Source organism: Hemitrygon akajei, chromosome 29 (genome assembly GCF_048418815.1).
Source record: "Hemitrygon akajei chromosome 29, sHemAka1.3, whole genome shotgun sequence".
NCBI classification, from domain to species: domain Eukaryota; kingdom Metazoa; phylum Chordata; class Chondrichthyes; order Myliobatiformes; family Dasyatidae; genus Hemitrygon; species Hemitrygon akajei.
In genome coordinates this window covers 43,425,474-43,444,577 of record NC_133152.1, presented here as the reverse complement: position 1 = coordinate 43,444,577, position 19,104 = coordinate 43,425,474, and the positions used below count along the sequence as shown (strand labels likewise).

Below are 19,104 nucleotides of genomic sequence, written 5' to 3'. Positions count from 1 at the left end.
TACTGACCTTTCCCCCCACCAACTCTAATCTCATTTGCCTGTGTGTAGAGCCTGAGTTCCTGTCAAGATGGCACCAAGCTACAATGTCCACTGAGGCTGTGGTTCAGTCAGATTTTTTAGGTTTATGGAAATGGTTTTCAGAACACTGCGGGGAGGTAGATGGTTGGTTAAGTTTAGGGTGAGGTTCAGGAAGAGAAGTGAGGCCAGTAAATGAAGAGTCGGAGGCAGGAGCCAATGTTGAGATGGAGACCATGATCCCCAGTCAATGGCAGACCCCATAGATGGGGGAGGGGTGACTCCCCACATAGGCAAATCTCCCCAGATCAGAAAGTCGTGTGATCAGACGACTACGTGGGCAGGAGGCCCAATGTCCATGAGCCTGTTATTCTTGCAGGGTCTGTAGGTCTGAGGTCCAGAAGCGGCTTCAGCTAAGGATGGAGGCCTGCCTGTGTGTGTGCGCGAGTGGGTGGTTAGAGAGACAGAGAAGGAAGGGGCTTGTTTTGTTCTGTTGGCACCAGAGTGTGTGGCAACACTCGTGGGCTGCCCTTGGCACATGCTCAGATGGTGTTGGTTGTTAATGCAAATGACGTATTTCTCCGTACGTTTCGATGTCCATGTGATAAGTAAAGAAAAGCTTTAATTTTTGCACTAATATTCACTACTATAGGCTTTCATTTACGTGTTTCGATGTACATGTGATACATCTGAATCAACGAATACAATGAATCTGAATCCCCGGGGTGCGTGTGTCATATTAAAACCCATTAATCTCAAAAATCTACATGGATCCAGAACAGAACCCAATCCAGGATCTCAACATGAATGGATGGCTGCCTATTCCCCAGCCCCCTGCACTGATCCCCCTCCCCTTCCCACTGACATTGCCTGACCTGCTGAGTTCCTGCAGCCATACAGTTTGTTGCTCCAGAACTTCATTTGTCAAAATAATAAAATGCTAGATGGGGAAAGTAATTCTAGATTCCCCTACACTTCTCCTGATCCAGTGTATCGTATTCAGAGTTCATGGTGTGTCCATCTCTACACTGGAGAAACCACAGACTGGGTGACCATTTTGTGAAGCACCTGCTACTAGGGCACAGGTTACCAACAGCAGCTTTCCAGGGTCCTCTGTCCTAGGCCAGTCCCTCACACTGTCTCTGGGTGCAGCCCATCTTCCAGTTGTATCTCTCCTCTCCCTGGGATGAGGACTCTAGAAGTTTCGTCAGCGTTTCTGTAGCACTGGGTTTTTATGGGACGTGGTTGCTAGTTCCAATCCCAGCCTTTCTCTTTTTCCAAACTGAGTTCGATCTTCTAGTTGCCTCTCTAAATCCTTCACCCACACTCCAACTCGGGCTACCTCGACTGTAGCCCATACAGTCGGTGTACCTCGAATGTGCACCGTACAGCGAGACAAATTTACCTTTGGACAATTGGTAACTTCCCTTACGCAATACTGAATTCAACACACAAACACAAACACAGCATGATTAATCGCAACGATTTGGATCACACTGACCTTTTCCGGTGCATAGATCTACTTCCACTGTAGGGTTGCCACGCGAGTCGAAAATTTCACGGGCACGGATCTTCAAGATGGACATCGTGGCAGTTCTGTGAGGGAAGACACAATACGGTCACTTTAAACAATAAACCTCCTCCATCACATAAAGCAATTACATTACATTCCAGTCCCATTCCAAACAGGACAAGTTGTAGTTTGAGTCATCAGCCTCTACGGAGCAAATGTCTTAAGATTTTGTGTCAATGATGGACAAGGATGTGTGTTAGAAATTCTGCCCAACGTGGGCAAGAGAGGCGACAATTCAGTGTCGCCTTTTCTCAGAAGTTCTACATTTTAGGTGATACTTTAAGCACTGTATTTATGTGAAGTTATATTTTTTGATTGAATTGGTTTTCCTAGTATACTCCTGAGAAATTTGATGGTGGTGGTATGAAAACTGTTTAAATTGGTAAACACAAGAGACTCTGCAGATGCTGGAAACAGTTGCTGATTCAGGCAAAGACCCTTCATCAGGAACAGATGAGAAACATCATCTCTTCCATTGATGCTGCCTGACCTGCTGAGCTCCTCCAGCATTTTGTGTGTGTTGTTTAAATTGGTTTATTATTGTCACATGTACTGAGGTAAAACTTTGCTTTGCATGCCAACCATACAGATCATTTCACCACGTCAGTGCCTTGAGGTGGCACAATAACAGAATGAAATGTTACAGTGACAGAGAAAGTTTCTCTTTCGCCAACCATTCCCCAGCTGTTTATTTTACTGAGCCCCTATCTGTTCTTTCAAACTTGGGGTTCAGGGGTGGGTCATATCAAAGTTACAAAAGGGCCAGAGAATCAAAGAGCACTATAGCTCACCTAGTCCATGCCAAACTGCTATTCTGATCCACACTGTCCGACGAGTCTTTTGTAGTTTGTTGAAGAGGTAACTAAGGTGATAGATGAAGGTAGGGCGGTGGATGTAGTCTGTATGCACTTTTGTAAGGCCTGATCTAAAAGGTTAGGTTGTATGGGAATTACTGGTGAGGCGGATTCAAAGTTGGCTCGATGATAGGAAGCAGAGGGTGATGTTTGAAAATCCTTTCTCTGACAGGAGGTCTGTGACTAGTGAGGTGCCTCAGGGATCAGTGTTTGCTTATCCATGATTTGGATGTGAAAGTGCGCGGCACAATTAGCAACCTTGTCGGTGACAGTAAATTAGGGGTTCTTGATCGGGAAGCCCGTTACGAAGAGATTGTGATCAGTTAGGGAGATGGGCTGAGGAGTGGCAAATGGATCTCAACTGTGAGATGACGCATTTTGGACAGTCAAACCGCGGTAGGACCTACACGGACAACGGCCTAACACTGACGAGCACTGCGGAGCAGGGGGATCTGGGAGTACAAGTACACAGCTCACTGAGAGCAGCTGCACAAATAGGCAGGAAGGTGAAGAAGACGTTTGGTACGTTGGCCTTCATCGGTCAGGGCACCGAGTTTAGGAGCTGCATGCAGAGTATCGTATACAGGTTTGGTCACCCTACTACAGGAAAGGCACTGCCAAGCTGGAGAGGTGCAGAAGAGATTTACAAGGATGCCGCCTAGACGAGAGGGCCTGAGGTATAGGAAGAGGATATTTATTCATTGGAGCTTCGGAGAATGGGAGGGAGGGGGTATCTCAATGACATTTATAAAATTATAAAGGGTATAGATGAGGTGGATAGTCGGGGGGGGGGGGGATCTAAAACTAAAGGGCAAAGATACAGGGGGAGAAATTTAGGAGACCCGAGAAGAAACTCCATGGTGAGTACCCGGAATGAGCTCCCAGAGGAAGTGGTCTAGCTGGGCACAACTACAATATTTACGAGTTATTTGGGTATTACATGGAGGGTTAGGGGCCTAATACAGTCGACTGGGACTAGCAGAGACGATGCTGTGGTCTGCATGGACCAGATGAGACAAAGGGCCCGTGCCTGTACTGTATTACTTCACGACATGAAGTATAAATCTTCAAAGGTGCTGCGGCAATCAGCCGACAGGCACCCTGACCTTATGTATGAATAGAATAAACTGAAATGTCTTGGTAGATCTATTTTGCATAACACTTGAAAATAAAATTCACTATTTGACCCACTCTTAGAGCCTTTTCGCCAGCGATGTGACAATTCCGGATGCCATAAATATCGGATTAATGAGGGTTTACTCAGAAGAATGAACTGGTAAAACTGGTTAAAAAGGATAAAACGGTGAGCAGTTTCAAGTTCCTGGGTGTCAACATCTCTGAAGATCTACCCTGGGCCCAACATATCGATGCAATTTCTGTGCAGTGACTGTATTTCATTCAGAGCTGGAGGAAATTAGCTAGGTCACCGAAGACTCTTACAACATTCAAACCGTCTGGTATGGAGGCGTCAATGGCCAGGATGAGAAAAAGCTGCAGCAAGTTGTAAACTCAGCCAGCTCCATCATGGGCACTGGCCTCCTGACCATCAAGAACATCTTCAAAAGGCGGCATCCATCATTAAGGACTCCCCACCGCCCAGGACATGCCCTCTTGTCAATGCTAAATTGGGAAGTATAGGAGCCTGAGATATATATATCTCATTGTAATTTGTTGCATTTCACAAATTGCACTGACTACTGCCACAAAACAGCAAACTTCACAACATATGTCCACATGTCAGTGACTGATTTGGATTCTCCAGGCTCGGCTTGAAGCAGGTAATGTACACTGGTAATGCAGTGAATGACATAACAAATTGTGTATCGTTACTGGTGAATGCTTCAGTTCGACTCTTAATGGCAAGCTTTTGATAAATCAATGTACACTCTGTGGCCACTTTATTAGATAGTGTACGTCCTGTACCTAATAAAGTGGCCACTGAGTTTAAGTTCATGGTCTTCTGCTGCTGTAGCCCATCCTCTTCACGGTTCAATGTGTTGTGTGTTCAGAGATGTGGTTATTTGAGTTACTGTCATCTTCCTGTCAGCTTGAACCAGTCTGACCATTCTCCTCTGACCTCTCTCATTAACAAGGCATTTTCACCCACAGAATTGCCGCTCACTGGATGTTTTTTTGTTTTTCACCCCATTCTCTGTAAACTGTGGAGACTGTTGCGTGTGAACATCCCAGGAGATCAGCAGTTTCTGAGATACTCAAACCACCCTGTCTGGCACCAACAATCATTTCATAGTCAAAGTCACTTGGATCACATTTCTTCCCCACTCTGATGTTTGGTCTGAACCTCTTGACCGTGTCTGCATGCTTTTATGCATGGAGTTACTGCCACGTGATTGGCTGATTAGATTTTGCATTAACGAGCAGGTGTACACAATAAAGTGGACACTAGGCGTACATCTGGTACTGAAAGCGTAACGAAGAGAAAACTGAATGAGACCCTTCGCTAAAAATTACGGGGTAATATACATAGGGTGAAAAATAGTGCAGCCATTCACGATTTGGAAGAGTCGCCAGTTTAAATTAAACTTCAGTCCAGTGAAGAAGGATTTGCTATTTATAGTTAAGCAGAACATATTTGGACAGTTACTAATTCTTTCGGCCAGTCCACTGATGCTGCCAGATCAGAGAGCTGAAAAATCTCCAACAGCATCAGCAGCTCCAGCGATAAAAAAAAATTCAGCAACCCTTTAATCATTTAAATTCCTAAAAGAAACTACGTTTATGCTAAACATTCCAGGTGCAACAATGCAAACGGCGGCCAAATGTAAAGGACTGTGTGTAACTTCGCCTGTAGAAATCCCCAACAACTAGATGCAGACACATGGACAGTTATCTAGGATTTCCCTATTTTTAGTCTGGGGTCATAATGCAATCGCAGAAATGATTAGCTTCATATTTCAAACAATAACCAACCCTTTTCACCTCTTCTTACCGAGTTTAATATTAAATGGGAAATCCTACAATTTACCACAAACGCAGAGCTCACACACCAAGAGGGGAAAGCATGGCCAAATATTGAAAAGTCCATACTAATTATTCAGTCTCTGCCCAATATAAAAATATAACAACAGTGCTTTTTCAATGAGCTGCTTAACAAATTGGGAGGTAGCTTTGCGCGTCAGTCAAACGCTTCTCTCGGCTTCTGACTGACGGCGTTAACCTGTGAAACGACACAATCTGCGAGTTTGGCGAGAAGGACCGCAATAAAATAAAGTAAACCAGCGCTTACCTGTTGCATGCAGAGAGGGAGGGAGGGAGGGTCAGAGGCAGAGGCAGGGAACCGCAAGGACGCGCGACCCAGCAGCGAACGCGCCGCCGCGCAACAGGAGAGCGCCTTTGCCGCAGCGGGGGTTCTTATTGGCTCGTTCCCACACGTAACAATGCGTCTCCCGGGAAACGGCGACAACCGTCACCGACAACCTCGCCTGCGCGCTCCCGCTTTGAGGAATGGGCCGGGAGAGCGCCGTGCGCGCGCCGGGGACAGAGGGTAATTTCAGGAAAAAAAAAGTCCATCACGTGAAAAGCCCTTCCCAGCAGTTCGGCACTTTTACAGAGAGCGGCATCCACCATCCAACCCATCACCGGGAAGGAGCTACAGGAGTCCCACAGCTCAGGAACAGTTATTACCCCTCAACCATCGGGTTCCTGAATCAGCGTGGATAACTTCAATCACCTCCACACCGAGCTGACTCCACAGCCTAAAGACTCACTTCCAAGGGCTCTACAACTCAGTGTTATTTATTTACTCTTATTATTTGCGCGGTTTTATTTCCTTATGCATATTGGTTTGTCAGTCTTTGGGACAATAGTGTTGAATGCTGAAATGAAATCCAGAAACAGCATTCTGACATAAATGTCCTATATGGTTACATACAGGTACTTTGAGTTTAACATTACTGGAGTCAGGAGTGGGATATTCGGTCACCCATTCCTTTTATCACAGTGTCACCCCACCGCACACACTCCATATCCCCAAATTCAACAGATTCAGATTCAGTTTATTGTCATTTAGAAACCACAAATGCAATGCAGTTAAAAAATGAGACAACGTTCCTCCAGAATGATATCACAAAAGCATATGACAAAACAGACTACACCAGAAAATCCACATAACGTTTGGCAATCCCCAATCCAGAGTTCGGAGAGGCTGCTGCGTATTAATATCACGCTCCCATCCCCGGAAAGGAGCTCCAATCCCACCAGACAAACAAGACCAAAAACTAAAGCTACAAGACCTGCACAAAACCACATATTTACAACATACAGTTACAACAGTGCAAACAATAGCATAATTGATTTAAAAAAAAACAGACTATGGGCACAGTAAAAATAGTCCAAAGATGTTAAAAGACTATAAGTTCGAAAGAAACCATCACACAGTTTCCACAAGTCCTCAGGGTCCCCGATTGACTCGTCATCTCACGCCGGCGGCAGAAGGGAATACCCCTGCTATGGACTTCCATGGCTTGTCACCATATACAACCCAGAGATTTATTTCCTTGTGGGCATACCCAGCAAATCCAAGAACCATAACAGAATCAATGTAAGACTGTGCCCAACAGGATGGACAAGCAACCAAATGTTCAAAAGACAACAAGTGCGCAAATACAAAAGAATAAATAAATGAATAAGCAATAAATATCGAAAACATGAGATGAATAGACCTTGAAAGCGAGTCCATAGGTTGTGGGAACATTTCAATCATGAGTCAAGTGAAGTTGAATGACGTTATCCTGCAGGTACAAGAGTTTAACTGTTGAACTGTTCCTTAACCAGGTGGTGTGAGTCCTGAGGTTCCTGTACCTTCTTCCAGATGGCAGCAGCAAGAAGAGAGCACGACCTGGGTGGCGGGTGCCCCTGATGACGAATGCTGCTTTCCTGCAATATGTGGGTGTGTTCAATGGTGGGGAGAGCTTTACCCATGAAAGACTGGGCCGTATCCACTACCTTTGGCAGGATATTCAGTTCAATGGCATTGGTGTTTCCATACCAGGCCAAGATCCAACCAGTCAATATACTCTCCACCACACATTTATAGAGTTTTAGATGTCATGCCAAATCTTCGCAAACTTCTAAGGCAGTAAAGGCATGCCATGCTTTCTTCATAATTACACTTACATGCTGGGCTCAAGCCAAAGTAATCTGAAATGATAACACTGAGGAATTTAAAGTTGCTGACTCTCTCCACCTCTGATCTCACATTGAGGAATGGCTCTTGGACCTCCAGTTACCTCCTCCTGAAATCAATAATCAGCTCCCTTGTCCCGCTGACACTGAGTGAGAGGTTGCCAGATTTTTAATCTCCCTCCTATATGCTGACTCGTCACCACCTTTGATTCAGCCAATGTTAAATATGGCATTGGAGATGCTCTTCTGCACACCACCCTTCTGCATAACACACGGTTTTTTAAGTTACTGTCACATTCCTGTCAGCTTCAACCACTCTGGCCATTCTCCTCTGACCTCTCTCATTATCAAGACATTTTTGCCCACAGAAATGCCGCTTGCTGTATGGGTTTGTTGTTTTTTTTTTCAGTACCATTTCCTGTAAGCTCTAGAGACGATTGCGCATGAAAATTCCAGGAGATCAGCAATTTCTGAGATACTCAAACCACCCCGTCTGGCACCAACAGTCATTCCACGGTCAAAGTCACTTAGATCACATTTCTTCCCCAATCTAATGTTCGGTCTGAACAACAACTGAAGCTCTTGACCATGTCGGCATGCTTTTGCGCACTGAGCTGCTGCCTTATGATTGGATGATGAGATATTTGCATTAATGAGCAGGCATATAGGTGTATCTAATAAATGGCCACTAAGTGTACATTGTTATTTCCCAGACAAAATTGGGCAATTTCCCTATCGATCAAACCAATCATTTTGCACTAGGATTGATTTGAAGCATAAAATTCATGTACTGTACAAATACTTTCAACATAGTATTTCTGACAAAAATACCCTGTTTGGGAAGGAAGAGGTTGCTTTAAATGAATTCCTCTGATCTGTGAAGAGATGATTTTCAGATTAATTGGCATCGTTTTTTTTGTGCAATGACATGGAACTATATACTGTTATTATCCAATTCATTGGCTGTCATAGAGTTGCTAATGGAGCCTAGGTCACATAAAAGGTAAAAGTATAAAATACAATTGAAAGTTATTTTGAGATTAAATGCCTAAAGATTAATTTTAAATTGTTTAGCATATTTCATTCGTAGCCATGCTATTGACATTATTTGGGCAGCACGGTCATGTAACGGTTAACAAAACGTTTTACAGTACAGGCTGTAAGAGCAGATTTGATTCCCGCTGCTGTCTATAAGGAGTTTGTACGCTTCCCCCGTGACCGCATTAATTTTCCTCCAGGTGCACATTTCGAAGACGTATGGTTAGGGTTTGTGTGTTGTGGGGATGCTGTGTTGCTGCTGGGAGTGCAGCACTTTGCAGTTAACTGCCTGGTGGTATTATGAGAAACTGCAAATTGTTCTGACCCACAGATTTTCACCTTTAAGCACAGGAAAATGTGCTGGTTTCCAAAGCCACCTCTGAGACTGTTGCAAACATGAGGAAATCTGCAGATGCTGGAAATTCAAACAACAACACACACAAAATGCTGGTGGAACACAGCAGGCCAGGCAGCATCTATGGAGAGGAACAAAGAGTTGATGTTTTGGGCTGAGACCCGTCATTAGGACTCCTCATTTTCTACAGCAGATGCTGCTTTGAAACTTTTAATGGGGCAAATCCTACTGTTTTAATTATTTAATGTTAGCGTTATTAGCATTATTTTAACACTCACTTTTGAAGAATACTCTTTCCTTTCCTGGAAATAGGACAAGTATCTCCTCTTTAATAGAAGGCTTATATTTCTGTCAGGAAGAGGGCCACTAATCCCAAATTGTACTTCCTTTGTATTTCAAACTCAATTCCATTAATTGAAAATTCACAAGGATGGCCAATTCATGCTTGAGGGCATGCTCCATCAATCTATGCTGTTACCAGGAAGCCCGAAGCCATGATAAAGCCAACCGCATGCTATATCCCTCGTTACTTCGATATCATTCAATACAATCTGAATGTGTGCAACATTAAACAAATGAAGTCATGCATCTGGATTTCGCCAATCAAGTGTATAAAAATTCTGTTAAATAAACTGAAAAATCATTGACCTGAAGCCATAACTCTCCAGAGATGCAGTGACCGAGAAAGATAACTCTTCCTCCCTGTCTCCAAGAGGCATTTCTGGCATTTACTGCTTTTGTTTCAAAGGTCAGATAACTGTGTACAAAATTACCTTTTAAAAATTCCTGGAGATAACCTTCAAATTTTTTAATTACTCCTAGACCCAATTAATATCATTCCTCCATTTGGAGATCCAACTGAGACTGAGAACTGATAAACTGGGAAGATGAAACACTTATTCTTTCAGATCATGGCAGGAAGTGAAGATATTACAGTGTGTCAAGATTCGCATATTCTCACTTCTCTTTTCAACAGTGTTAGGAATCACTGTTTGGAGAGTGAACAGTGTTGGATAACATAATTACGTATCAACTATGCTGAGAATTAGTCTTCAGGAAATAAAATCTGTACACTATTTAACTTCCAATTGATAGTCAGATTACTTAGCATTACTTGATGAATTAATAGCACAATTCGTCTTCTTGTGTACAGTGGTAGTTCGTCAGTTTTTGTTAATGTACAGTTTTGTTTTATAAATGTTGTATTTCGTTATTCACCAGTAAATTAATCTCGAGGTAGTACAGCACACTGCACACCTACAGTATATAGCTAGTGTGCTTGACTTTTGCACAGTACTATATTTGTCAATGTGGAGCAGGGAGCGAGTTTGTAACTCTGGCGGGAGCAAAGGATGTCGAGAATGGCGAGGGTGGAGTGCCACAGGAGAGTAGTGGGACAGGTGGCAGAGAAGGGATGCCGGGGTTGGGGGTGGGGGGGGGGGAAGCGCGTGTGTGCAGATGCACCCAGCCCTGAGACACCAGGAAAAGTAATTTGATTCCAAACAATTGATTTATTGATCATTTGAGAATGTCTCTCTGATGCTTCCCACTCCCTCCCCTCTCTCTTCCCCTTTCCCCAACCATGGTTCCCCTCTCTCTGTTCCCTTCCTGTTCTCAGACCACAACAGAGACCCATATCAGAATCATGTTTATCAACACTCATATCTATCATGAAATTTGTTTCTTTTTTGTGGCAGCAGTACAGTGCAATACATAAAATTACTACTACAGTACTGTGCAAAAGTCTTATGCACACTAGCTACATATATGTACCTAAGAGCACCCTAGTCATATATTTGCACAGTAGTGTACATATAGCCTAAAGTACTTTGACTTTATGGTTTTCTGACCCTGGAAAAACAATATATGAATGCTTCTTCTATTAGCTGTGTGTATAAAGACTTTTATATCCCATCTTCTGCATGGCTCGGTTTTAGTCAGTCACAATGATCAGACCCAATCACCCTCTTGTTTAACAAGCTATCAGACCATGAAGAGAAGAGAACCGACAATCTCTGAATCTGCACAGGGACACTGTGCTGTTTAGTGTTTAGGGCTGGGAACCCTGGCTAACGTCCTCCTTCTGCAACAACAGTACCCCCTAGTGCTGCCTGGTTGAGATGAACTCATACTAATTAATTCGATCTGCAAATTTCTGGGCTCCGAACCTTCAACAACTGAGTCCAAGGAGAAATCACCCTCAGAATGCATAGTCAGAAAGCCCACTGATGTTTGCGATTGCAAGGTTTATTAGCATATCAGCATGTCAATTTTTTTGAAGTCTAATTGTGTTCTTTTTTGTTAAAATTGAAATTTCTTGTAAATACTACTATGTGTCTGTGAAGCTGCTGTAAGTAAGATTTTCATGGCACCCTGAGCACACATGTACTCGTCTATATGATGATAAACTCGACTTTAACTTCAACATTTATTGATTAATTTCTGGAATTGATTGATCTTTTTGTTCTAGCTGTAGAGAGGTGCCAGAATGAGTGGTGACACTTCCAGGCTGCCCCCAGCACATCCTTCAATTGTGTTGATTGTTGAAGCAAAACTATGTATTTTAGTGTATGATTTGATGTACATACAGGTGATAAATTAATTAACCTGAATTGGAGATTTGGGTCTCTTTTATAGACCTATAGATCAGAATCTGGATTTGATACTGACCTCTGGTGCTGTACAGTTGCTTTGTGAGAGCAAACATTTCTTCTGGATGCCTCCGTTTCCTCATCCCAAAGATCTCAATGATGCACTGGATGGAAGGTTAATTGGCGACTGTAGATTATTCCCAGTGTAGGTGGGTGATAGTAGATCGGGGTGAATAATGGACAAGTGAGGGGAGGTAAGTTGCAAAGAAATAAAGGGGTGTTGAGAAATGGGATTAATCAGCTTTTTCTGAGAGCCAGCACAGACCTGATGGGCTGAATGATCTTAGTAAGAATATTAGAATGTTTAAATGGCTGTACATCACTCTTGGCAAGCATGTTAAGTGAGTAGGAAAAAATCTTGGTCAAAAACGATAACACTGAAACTACACTCAGTGGCCACTTTATTATGAACCACCTGTATCTAATAAAGTGGCCAGTGAGCACACGTTTATGGTCTTCTGTTGCTGTAGCCCATCCATTTCAAGGTCTGACGCGTTGGGCATTCAGAGATGCTCTTCTGCTCACTACTGTTGTAACGTGTGGTTATTTGAGTTACTGTTGCCGTCCTGTCAGCTTGGAAGAGTCTGGCCATTCTCCCCTGACCTCTCTCATTAACAAGGCGTTTTTGCCCGCAGAACTACTGCTCACTGTTTTTTTTTGTTTTACACACCGTTCTCTGTAACTCTAGAGCCTTTTGCTAAGAAGGCTTGTGGAATGCTTGCTTTTCGTAGTCGAGGCATTGAGTTCAAAAGTCAAGGCATTATGTTGCAGCTTTATAGGACATTGGTTAGGCCACATGTCTGGAGTATTGCATACAGTTCTGGACATCTCCCTATTGGAAGCTGCAGAAGAGGTTTACCAGGATGCTGCCTGGATTAGAGGGTTTACCATGATGCTGCCATCATGAGAGGCTGGATGAACTTGGGTTGTTTTCACTGAAGTGTCAGAGGCCGAGGGGAGATCTGATAGAGTCTATAAAACTATGAGAGGCATAGATAGAGTAGGCAGGGGGTATCTGTTTCCCAGGGTTGAAACGTCTAGTTCCAGAGGGTATGCATTGAAGGTAGGGGAGGGTGTAGGTTCAAGAGGAATGTGAGGGGTAAGTTTTTTACTCAGAGAGTGGTGGATGCCTGGAATGTGCTGCCTGGTACGGTGGTAGAGGCAAATACATTAGAGGCTTTTAAGAGACGTTTGGATAGGCACGTGGATGTAAAAAAGATGGAGGGATATAGACATTGTGTAGGTAGGAGAGATTTGTGTTTGAGTGTTTTTAATTTGCTGTTCAGCTGGTTCGGCACAACATTGTGGGCCGAATGGCTTGTTCCAGGTTCTGTGTTATTGGTGATCTTCTCCTTTGAGGAGCAGGCTAAATATAAATGTGCTCTCAGATTGCAAGTAGATGTCATGAAAACCAACTATTCGCTGGCAGGGTATCATGTGGCTGGTAACAGATTTGTGATCCAGAGGATCACATATCATGAAAGGCCTTTAGTGGAATCAGAATCAGGTTTACTATCAGTGACAAATGTCATAAAATATGTTGATTTGCGGCTGCAGAACAGTGCAATGCATAAAAAATTACTATAGGAAAAATATATTTTAAAAACAGTAGTGCAAAAAGAGAGCAAACTAGTGTTCATGGGTTCATTGTCTGTTCAGAAATGTGATGGCAGGGTGGAAGAAGCTGTTCCTGAAACATTGTGTGAGTCTTCAGGCTCTTATGTGATGGATGCCGTCTTTTTGATCCATCACCTTTTGAAGGTTTCCTCGATGTTGTGGGGTGGGGGTTAGGGGTTGGACGCTTCGGTTGCTGTGTCTGGGTGGGGAATCTGTTAGTTGTTGTGCGAGGGAGAGGTTGTGGGGTGGGGGTTAGGGGTTGGATGTTTTAGCTGCTGTGTCTGGGTGGGGAATCTGTTAGTTGTTGTGCAAGGGAGAGGTTGGGGGTGAGGGTTAGGGGTTGGATGTTTCAGTTGCCGTGTCTAGGTAGGCGATCTGTTAAGTTTTTGTGCGAGGGAGAGGTTGGGGGTGAGGGTTAGGGGTTGGATGTTTCAGTTGCCGTGTCTAGGTAGGCGATCTGTTAGTTGTTGTGTGAGGGAGAGGTTGGGGGTGAGGGTTAGGGGTTGGATGTTTCAGTTGCCGTGTCTAGGTAGGCGATCTGTTAGTTTTTGTGTGAGGGAGAGGTTGGGGGTGGGGGTTAGGGGTTGGATGTTTCAGTTGCCGTGTCTAGGTAGGCGATCTGTTAAGTTTTTGTGTGAGGGAGAGGTTTGGGAGGTTTGGGTTTGTCAGTTTTGTCTCTTTTACTTTTTCATGTGGGAGGGGGTTCTCAATGGCTTCCATCATTTCTGTTCTTTACGGCTATCTGGAGAAGGGGAATCTCAGAGTTCTACTCTGCATACATACCGGTACTTTGATAATAAAATAAACTTTTGAACCTTTGAGTTGCTGCCACACGCTGGGCTGATTAGGTGTTTGCATTATCGAGCAGGAGTAACTAATAAAATTGCCACTGTGCATATGCTTGTCATTGTTAATCTGGAATAGTTGCTATAAATGAGAACAACAGAAAACCTTCATCTGATGTATGAGATGCCCCACTTCAATACATGTCCACCTACAACTGACAGTACATCATTGAACCTTCATGGGAATTCACCAAACAAGTTTAGACTTGTAATTCATGGCTCTGCTCTGGAGACCTTACAGAAGATAGTAAAAACTGCCAAGATGATCATCCCTTCCCCCATTTGTGACATTTACTGGGAATGTTGCAGATAAGGGGCTTTGTTGAGGATCCCTACCACCCATCCCACAATCTCTTTGACCCACTACCGTCAGGAAGGAGGTTCAGGAGCATCAGGACTAGAACTGCCAGACTGGGTAACAGCTTCTTCCTCAGGCTGTGAGACCCTGCCACCACCGAGGTCTCTCGTCACTGGGATAGCGAACTGTTTACTATACTTATTACGGTTTACCTGTTCTGTGCACTACATGCACTTTGAATTATATTTTATTAACTTATTTGTGGTTATGTTCTGTTTTACGTGCTAAGTGTAATACATTTTCTGGGTGCATCATTGTCTGGAGGAACGTCGTTTCGTTCGGTTGATTACATATACAGTCAGATGGAAATAAACCTGAACTTGAACGTCCTTCACCATGTTCATTTTTTCTGGGCTGGAATTTTACTGTTACTGATCATTACAGCTTGTTTGAACTCTGAAGCAAGTACTCCCTCCCAACGATGAAAACTGATATTGATTTTGTTTAACAAAGAACAGATCAGAATGGACAGACAAAATGGATTGAATGATTTTAGTTCACAGCTTTCACTGTTGAATTAAATGAACGTCCTCTATAGAGACCTGCAGTGCCCTTCCAATGAACCTTTCATATGTTAAAACTCAAGAGAATATAAATGCAGTCCATATAGAAATTATTATACAAAATTAGGACACTAGTGATTGAGAATTATTTAAATGACAGAAGGATATGCAGGAAGTATTCTTTAGCTGGGGGTGGTGAATCTGTAGAACTCATTGCCATTGTGGAGGTCAAGTCATTGGGTATACTTAAAGTGGAGCTTGATAGGTTCCTGATTAGTAAGGGTATCAAAGGTTGCAGGGAGAGGGTTGAGAGGGTTAATAAATCAGCTAGGATTGAATGGCCTAATTCTGCTCCTATGTCTTTTGTCTAATAACTGGGTCACTTACGGGTCTGTGGGCTAGAGGATAGTGTAATGGTCGGAACATACTTTTTGTGCACTGGAGAGTGGAGTTGGCATATGAAGCATGTGATCTAAAATTCAGGTTTAGAACATAAGATCATAAGACATAGGAGCAGAATAAGCCCTTCTGGCCCATTGAGTCTGCTCCACTATCCAATCATGGCTGATCCTTTTTGTTAATCCTCCTTAACCCCAGCCTTCTCCCCTGCCATGTCCAATCAAGAACCTATCAATCTCTGTCTTAAATACACCCAAAAACCTGGCCTCCACAAGGTGCATGTAGCAACAAATTCCACAAATTCACCACCTTTTGTCTAAAGAAATGTCTCTGCATCTGCTTTGAAAGGGTGCCCTTCTATCCTGAGGCTGTGCCCTCTTGTCTTAGACTCTCCCACCAAGCAAAACATCCTTTCCACATCTCCTCTGTCTAAGCCTTTCAACACTCGAAAGGTTTCAATGAGATCCCCCCCCTTATTGTTCTAAATTCCAGTGAGTACAGACGCAGAGCCATCAAACGTTCCTCATAAGATAACCCTTTCATTCCTGGAATCATCCTTGTGAACCTCCTCTGCACCCTCTCCAAAGCCAGCACATCTTTTCTAAGAGGAGCAGCCGAAAAACTGTCACAATACTCAAGGTGACGCCTCGTCAGTGCCTTATAAAGCCTCAGCATCACATCCTTGCTCTTGTATTCTAGACCTCTTGAAATGAATGCTAACATGGCATTTGCCTTCCTCACCACCGACTCAACCTGTAAGTTAACCTTTAGGGTGTACTGCACAAGAACTCCCAAGTCCCTCTGCACCTCAGATTCCTGGATTTTCTCCGTTTAGAAAATAATCCACACATTTATTTCTTCTACCAAAGTGCTTGACCATGCATTTTCCATCTCTGTATTTCATTTGCCACTTTCATGCCCATTCTTCCAATCCGTCTCCTGCATCCTACCTGTTTCCTCAACACTACCTGCCCCTCCACCAATCTTTGTATCATCTGCAAACTTGGCAACAAAGCCATCTGTTCCATCATCTGAATCATTGATATACAGCATAAAAAGAAGTGGTCCCAACACCAACCCCTGCAGAACACCACGAGTCACTGGCAGCCAATCAGAAAAGATCCTTTTATTCCTTGGTTTAGCAAGCAATTTGGAAAGCAAATTGTGTTACAGTTTGTATTACCAATGCATAAGAGTAAATAAATCTATTGCAATGATTTGGATCCTTGAGACAACAATTGAAACTCTATCTGTATGAAAATTATGCAACATATGCTTTATACCTATGGAAGATATACTTGCCTGATCAATGATCGCCAGATGCTACGGGCACAGCGGTTAGTGCAACGCTCCTACAGCTTGTGGTGTTTCAGAGTTCAACTCCAGTGCCATCCATAAGTAGTTTGCACATTCTCCCCGTTAACTGGGGGGGGGGGGGGTGCGGTTACCTCCAAGTGTTCTGGTTTCCTCCCACAGTCCAATGACATACTGGTTAGTAATGAATTGGTCATTGTAAATTGTCCCGTGATTAGGTTAGGTTTATATAGGTGGGTTGCTGGGCAATGTGGCTCGTTGGGCTGGAAGGGCCTGTTCTGCGCTGTATCTCTAAATAAATAAAAAATAACTATAGACTGATTCCCAGGGTATGTCATTGCCCTTATGAAGTGATTTGTTTGGCTAGATACTTTCCTTGAATTTAGGAAGAAGAGCAAAAATTGATAACGTTCTTAAATAGCAGACAGAGTAAATGCACTGAGAATGTGAGTCGGCTGGAAAAGTCACCATACTTCCATTGCCAGCACAGTTTGCCCACAACTGACTCACCCTAACCCACACTTCGGCAATTCTTCACTTCCACGTCTGTCTGGCTCATCTGCAGTCTCTGGTGTTCCTGATGTGGCCTCCCCTACAGCGATGAAACCCGATGTAGATTGGGAGACCGCTTTGTCGAGCACCTTTGCTCTGTCCGTCACAGGCAGGTGTGTCCCGGTGCCCAACCATTTTAATTCCATTCCTCATTCCCATTCCAACATGTCAGTCCATGGCCCCCTCTACTGCCACGATGAGGCCGGAGGAGCAACACCTCATATTCCTTCTGAGTAGCCTTCAACCTGATGGCATGAACATTGATTTCTCTAACTTTCCCCCTCCCTTTCTCTCTTTTTTCCCCAGATAGTTATCACCTTCTGGTGCCCCTCTCCTTCCCTTTTTCCCACTGCCCTCTCCTATCAGATTCCTCCTTCTTCAGCCCTTTATCACTTCCCAGGTTCTCACGTCACAACTTCTCCCCTACCCACCCACCTTCCCCCTCACCTATCTCCTGCCAGCTTCTTCCCATTTCCTCTCCAGTCCTGTTGAAGGGTCTCGGCCCAAAACGTTGACTGTTTATTCTCCTCCATAGATGCTGCCTAACCTGCTGAGTTCCTCCAATATCTTGTGTGTTTAGAACCAACATAACCACTGCTACTCACATGGCACTGGGTTGGTACACAACTGCAACAACTGAGGGGTTTCCTCATCCAATCCGGTCCCTCTCTGTCCAGTAGTGGAAGAATCCTTTACTGAGGTACTCCACTACCGAGCCCTTACAATGTTTGTGTGGAGTTTCAGTGCGTCCTTCAGCACGTCCTCCTGCAGCCTGGAGTGTGCCGGTCAGCAGTCGTCCTCCATGGACATCTTGATGTGCGGGCACACCAAAGGGCGTCTTTTACTGAGTTGATGATCTTCTAGGCGATGTTCCCTCTTAGGTGCGTGCACAGACATCTTTTGCTGCTAGCGCACAAAAGAATTTAAACTGCACACAAAATGTTGTCACCTCTACCTTGTTGGCAATGTTAAGTATATTTCACGATCATACACAATTACATTTCCTTTTCCTGTTTCTGATGCAATGGTGTTGACAATGTGGAGTTGGCCATGATTTGTCTGCAGATTTTAGAACTAGCTTGCTTGTACTGTTTTTATTGAAGAAATTAGTGATTCACTATGTCAAATTCCAAAGAAGCAAAGGGTGTGAAGCACAAAAGAACTGCTCGTTCATTTAAAGCGGAATGGGTTAATGAAACAGTAGAAACTGTCTCGCTGAAAGCTCGTGAGGTCAGGAACGTGCAGCTATGAGAAATACTTCTGTACAGAACAGAAACTGGTGTCACCTGTGTGTATTGCTGCAATGCAAAATTTTGGAGAATTTGTAGGTTGGAAGAAGTGGTGTGATATTTGGAAACTTGATTTTTAAAGAGTCATTTAGCAAACAAATCACATATGGACGGTGTGCAAAAGCTCCGGCAAGAAAGTCCTTCACTACCCACTACCGGCCTGCTACGAATGTTTTGTGTGGGTGCAGATGAGCGAGAGCAAAAATGATCAAACCCAGAGGAGATCAAAGTTCTTATTGAAAGTTATTTTATTTCTTTTAAACAATGAGCAATAAACTGCACCTGGTAGTTTATTATCGTTACAATAGCTTCAGGTTTTCTTCCACTTAAAAATTCAGTGCACACATGTCACTGGGCAAAAAAATTGCACAGCACAAGATTTTTTGCGTACACTGGTCATTACAAATTAGAGGGAACATTGCTTCCAGAAACATTGATGACAGTCTCTGTGTATGTTCCTGAAAACAGCCTGTAGATCAGAGAGTCATCTGTCACATGGCTGCTCAGACGAACTGTGATACAGACCCCTGTATTTTCCTCCACACCACCCTTGCAAACCCACAGTCTGCAAAAGGGTGAACAACTGCTTCTTACTC

The 19,104-nt window shown here is 43.7% G+C and overlaps 1 protein-coding gene across 2 annotated transcripts in view; it reads right to left on the bottom strand.

Moving 5' to 3' along the window:
* Positions 1-5,823, bottom strand: part of eno1a (enolase 1a, (alpha)) — a 50,475-nt gene extending 44,652 nt beyond the window's left edge. For both annotated transcript variants that reach the window (XM_073032276.1, XM_073032277.1), the window contains exons 1-2: positions 5,690-5,823; positions 1,517-1,611 (exon numbers count right to left, since the gene is read on the bottom strand). In XM_073032276.1, coding sequence (XP_072888377.1) covers positions 1,517-1,601 — 85 coding nt within the window. In that variant the 5' untranslated portion in view covers positions 1,602-1,611; positions 5,690-5,823. The remainder of the gene's footprint in view (positions 1-1,516; positions 1,612-5,689) is intronic.
* Between the last annotated feature and the right edge of the window lie 13,281 nt (positions 5,824-19,104).